This window comes from Nicotiana sylvestris, chromosome 7 (assembly GCF_000393655.2).
Source record: "Nicotiana sylvestris chromosome 7, ASM39365v2, whole genome shotgun sequence".
Classification (NCBI taxonomy): domain Eukaryota; kingdom Viridiplantae; phylum Streptophyta; class Magnoliopsida; order Solanales; family Solanaceae; genus Nicotiana; species Nicotiana sylvestris.
This window is the reverse complement of record NC_091063.1, coordinates 8,358,478-8,364,026: the sequence shown is the minus strand read 5'-3', so window position 1 is coordinate 8,364,026 and position 5,549 is coordinate 8,358,478. Positions and strand designations below refer to the sequence as shown.

At 31.1% G+C, this 5,549-nt stretch overlaps 1 protein-coding gene across 1 annotated transcript; it reads left to right on the top strand.

Annotated features, from left to right (window-relative positions):
* The first annotated feature begins 3,099 nt into the window (after window positions 1–3,099).
* LOC104237694 (FCS-Like Zinc finger 13-like) lies at window positions 3,100–4,755 on the top strand. The gene is made up of 2 exons (XM_009791887.2): window positions 3,100–3,861; window positions 4,304–4,755. The coding sequence occupies exons 1-2, from the start codon at window positions 3,299–3,301 to the stop codon at window positions 4,461–4,463; spliced, it is 723 nt and encodes a 240-aa protein (XP_009790189.1). The 5' UTR covers window positions 3,100–3,298; the 3' UTR covers window positions 4,464–4,755.
* The last annotated feature ends 794 nt before the right edge of the window (window positions 4,756–5,549 follow it).

The following is a 5,549-nucleotide window of genomic DNA, read 5'->3' as shown; positions in this document are numbered from 1 at the left end:
CTTTCAATATTAATTTTTTTAAGAGGAGCTTTGGAGCAACGGTAAAGTTGTTTCTGTGTAACCTATAGGTCATGAGTTCGAACCGTGAAAACATATGTTGATGCTTGCATTATAGTGGGTTGTCTACATCACATCCCTTGAGGTGCGGTCCTTAATCAGACCTTGTGTGAATACATGATACTTTGTTGCATCAGGCTGTCATTTATTTAATTAAAATTCAATTTTTTTTTTCTATTTTATTTCTTGGATAATCAGGTGATATTATAATTGATACTCACTTTTTATAACAAACTTATCAGTGAGAAGTGAGAACCTCTCAATAAGTGAATTCTATTTCCATTATCCTTCTCTCTCTTTCCCTTCCCTTATCTCCTTTTTAATGGAATTTTTAAAATTAAATACACTTTCTGTTTCAAAAGAATTACAAAAATATATATTGAATGTATCATCATGATATAGAAAAATGTACCAAAATTAAAAATACAAAAATAATGAAAATTTTATAAAATAAAAATTTGTCAATAGCTAAACTCCCTTTCAATTATAAAGTGAAGGTCGCAATCCTTGGAGTAAGTTCACGTGGTTCTACGAAACCTCCCAAAAAATAGTATAAACACGTACGCAATAGAACTAATGGCTCCAACTTAGGTGCCGGGTGTCCAACGCAGCTACAACAACAAACAACAACAACCCAGTATAATCCCACTTAGTGCGGTCTGGGGAGGGTAGTGTGTACGCAAACCTTATCCCTACCCTGGGGTAGAGAGGCTGTTTCCAAATAGACCCTCGACATCCTTCCCTCCAAGAACTTTCTCACCTTGCTCTTGGGTAGACTCGAACTCACAACCTCTTGGTTGGAAGTGGAGGTTTCCCAATGCAGCTACTGTTTGAAATAAATCAACGGCAACTCTCTTTTCTTTCTTAGCTGCCCATATTGCCCTTTTAAAACCAAATTATGATATTCTTTATTTTTTAAATTACTTTTATAATTCTGATATTTGTCGAAAGTCTATCAAAAATAATTTTTCTATCTTAGAGGACTTATTCGAAAATGTAGAGAGTAATACTATTTTATTCATTCATTAATAATAGTATATTATATTTTTCTATGAAAAAGCATTTTCTTCATTAATTTATTTTATTTTCTTCCCTTTTTAACACTTTTTCGCCTCTTTTTTCACATTAGCATAGTCAAAATAATTTATAAAATTTGCAGTGTTTTCCGGCCATAAGATGCATTTATTGTCTTGCCTTTTAACTCACCATAAGCATTGAGTTAATACACTTCATATGCTATATTAGCACATAATGGGCTATAATTTCACTTTAAACTAACTTAGAGGAGTCATACATCTCTCCCGCAAAGTTTTAATGTACATAGTTAGAAATTCGATCAAAATTCGATGGGCATCTTGTGTATTATACCTCATAGATATTTGATTTATTTGATGGATAAAGTCTACTTGAATTGTTTATACAACAATTATTCTGTTGAACTAAAATCGTTTTGATAACTTGTTTTTTTTCCATGTTGATTAATGCAAATCTTATTTTTTAATCAAAATATCTTTACCAGTAATTCATATTTCTCTCTCTCAATTAATTCAGTAATATGAGTGAACTTTATAAAAATTTCTTCCTCCAAAAATCCTTGAAGTTTAACTTTTTGGATATGAATTTAGAATCGATTCCAACAGTTTATGTTAATTATAAAAATATCACTTATCTTATCTGATATGTCTAGTAAGACACAACATATCGTAGTATCTTCTTCAATTGCTTGATATCTTCTTCTTGCTTAAGAAGCTTTTTAATGTAATCATATTTATTTAATTTTGATTGGCTATATGAATTTTCACGTTTTTCATTTAGTTAAATTTACCTTATCATCATACTACTAGTTGATACCATTTATACACGAATCTTTTTCTTTTATTACGCTCAACTCTGAATTTGAATTAATCGTAATGATTATTTTTTAGAAAAAAAGAAAGAAGAGAAAGATCGATGTTTTAAAGAAAAATTAGTCAAATTCAAATTATTTAGTTCTTCTCGCTTTTTTACTTTTTCTTTCATAATGGAGAATCCTTCAGTTTAAAAGGCCTTTAACACTTTAAAAAATAAAAATTCGATTTCTTCCTTTTTCCAAAAAGAATAAAATCTTTTAAAGAGTTTTTTGTTTGGAAAAAAGAAAGTACATTGTGGGGTTTGAAAGGGTACTTATGTAATTTTAACATGTACAACCACCCTGTGAACAGAGAAGAATTCAGCTAACACCATAAATCGCTTTCCATTCCAAAAGCACTAGGCCCCACATATTCCAATAGCCATAGGCCAGGGTCCCACCACACTAAAAACAAAAAACATAAAAATAAATCAATGGGCTCCAAACCCCATTTAGTGGTCCCACTAATAATTACAATCTTGACACTTTCTTCTCATCCCTCGACACGTACACAAATCGCCGGCGATAACTTGCCGGAATCTTTTGATCTGCAATGTTGGGTCCCACCAATTGATTGGGTCCCAATTATTGGACATAGACGTTTCTTGAAAAATTGGTCATTGACAAGTGACATTTTAAAAAATTGCTTTGGAATCCAATTTAATAACCGTACTATACTTATTTTTTCCGGTTAATTTTAATTGATTTTTTTTGCTTTTTTTTTAGTCTGTAATATTTGCTTTTTTATATATTAAGGAAGAATTAACTCCTCCTTTCTCAAAGTTATTCTTGTAGTAAAAATTTTAGGAGTATGTGTTGTATTTGCAACGAACAAATTAAGGTTAATATAATCTATTTCATTGTTAGTTATGTTAAAATGTGAGTTCCTTAATACGTGCAAAAATAATCAACAATAATGACCCACTAAAATATTATCAGTGAGGTCTGGGGAGTGTAGTGTGTTAGAAATCTTATCCTATTCTGATGGGGCAGAAAGGTTGTTTTCAATAAATACTCAGTTTTGGAAGACGGAAAGAAAACGAAAAAAGATAACATGGGCAAAACTAGCCAAAAAAATTAATTAAAGTAGACTGAAGGGAGTAAATAGAATAAAGTGACTCAATTATCTCACTTGATTTTTTATTTTTTTATTGTGTCAATCATCTCTCTATGATACCCTACCAAACTAAACCATGGGCTATATCTAACAACTCCATCATATTGCAAAACTACACCATTTGTATAAAGAGCCATTCTATAAAGAGCTTTGCAAAGACTCAAGCCTTAAGCCTTAGGCAAAAACAGCTTCATTTCTTACAAATACAGCCTTGAAAATCTTTTGAACTATAAATCATGATAGGAAAAAGATCAACGCCGGTGATCGGAAAACTCACCGGAGTAGCATTTTCTGGTAGCCGGAAGGGGATAATGGAAGGTGCCACTAGCCCAAGAAGTCCACTAGATTTCAAAATTCAATCACCAAGAGGCTTAAAAAGCTTTGATTTTGGTGGAGTTGGATTAGCTATTGTGGCTGCACTAGAAAAATCCGGTGGAAAATACGGCGAAACTCCGGCGAACAAAGCCGTTGTTTACAACCGGAATTCAAATAGGACACTTCCTATTCCAGTGAATTCAACCAAAAATTCAGCTTTATATAAAGCGGAATTTGACGAAACAGAAATGGATAGTTTTGAAGAATATACAATTGTTACTTGTCGTGCACCAGGTAACAAATCTTACACTAAGGTATACGGCGGTGGAACGGCGGTTCAGGCCAGAAAATGTAATCGTCCGAGCGTTTTTGACATATCTCCGGCGAGATTAGGGGATTTTCCGGCGGGTCCAGATTCCGATTTTCTCAGTTCATGTCATTTGTGTCAAAAAAAGCTACACGGAAAAGACATATACATGTATAGGTACGTTCTCAAGTTCCAATTTTATTTTTTTTTGGTTTAATTTTCCTTTATCTCGTATTTAATAATTTAACTTATACACACTCTTAACGAATATTTACACTATTAGTATAATTACACACGTACTAATAGCAGAGGTGGATATGTATCGAGTTCATTTGAACCCAGTATAAATTTATGTGTAAAAATTTACTGAAATTACTGCAACAAATAGTTGATTGAAATCATAATTTTAAAAACACAATGAATTAAGTTTAAGAAAGTTAAAAATACTTATAGAGTTTAAATCATCGATCTACGCTCTAACTAATAGGTTACTTGTGTTATTTTTTAAAATTACCGAATTTCACTTATCTTATATAATTACATATAATTAATTTAGCGTGTAAAAGTTAAAACTCTTTAACGTAAGTGTACTAATGTTTATTTGTTAATAATTTTTCAGGGGAGAGAAAGCATTTTGTAGCACAGAGTGTCGGTACAGACAAATAGCAATTGATGAACACAAAGAGAAGTGTAGTTCAGAAATTGCAAGATCTGCTGATGTTGCGAGCTCCCCTTGTGGAAATGGCCAAATCTTTGCAACTGGAATTCTGGCCATTTAATTAAATTGAATAAATTAATTAATAATATATATAGATCATAAGTACATAAAATCTATATATACTCGGGAATACTTATACATATGAGAAACAGCTATATTAGGAGTAGTTTTTTTTTTTTTTTTTTGGTATTTTCTCCAATTTTGATTTGGATGTAGAAGAGAAAAGCTAAAATGCAGCAATGAAAAGTTTTGAACTATAGCACTTTTTTGTTCTCCTTATCTATGTGTATAATTCTATGTCTAAAAGTTTGATGTAAAGAGTATAAAGAAACAGAAGCATTTTTTTGTGTGGAGTGCATGGGACAAATTCAAAATGATTCTCCACTAAAGAGAAAAGGCGAAAAGTTTAGTTTGATTGAAATTAGCTTTATGGGACAGTACACATCAAAACTTTAAATAAATGAACTGACTCCAATAAACTCGACAAGATATGGTGATCCAAAAAACAAAAAACAAAAAGAATAGTTCCACAAGATTTGGTATAAGTTTATGTGGAGAACTAAAACACCATTCCACCAAAGTAAAATGATAAAAACTTTTGTACACCAAATCACTAATAACATGATAGGTATCTTCTGCATTTTTTTTATTTAACTATGGCTAATATGTATTTTCACCTCAAATTATTATTTGATCATGATAAAGTATGTTAATTTGGTGTAAATATCGAATAACATGTAATTTTTCTTCAAAAAAAACTAAAATCTAGTAGGATCAATCTTTTTGTTTTTTGGATGGACATGAATTTCGGAAGTTAAACATACTCAAAAAATGCCTAAAACTTTTAACTTTGATCTTTGGGCGAAAAATTTTCTCGCCAAATAAAATCAAAGTTTCACTACAACTAAGAACAAGATAAATCACATATTGGCCAAAGTTAATTATTGAGGTTCAGTTATTCCGCTCATTACAAAAATAAATATAAAAGAAGTCAGAACCATTGAAATTGGCCATTGAAACTTTTGACATAGAATCAGTCATTCAGATATCCGATGCATGCATATATTATTCTTAAAACCAGATAAAAATGTATCGAATAATAAAAATAACTTGTAGTGAAGGCTATAATATAATTTGAAGTTGGAAG

What these genes read in the sequence shown, in the direction of transcription:
- LOC104237694 (XM_009791887.2), top strand. Translation starts at nt 3,299, where the DNA reads ATGATAGGAAAAAGATCAACGCCGGTGATCGGAAAACTCACCGGAGTA. An exon ending in AAAGACATATACATGTATAG is followed by an intron (nt 3,862 to 4,303) that starts GTACGTTCTCAA and finishes ATAATTTTTCAG; the next exon opens with GGGAGAGAAAGCATTTTGTA.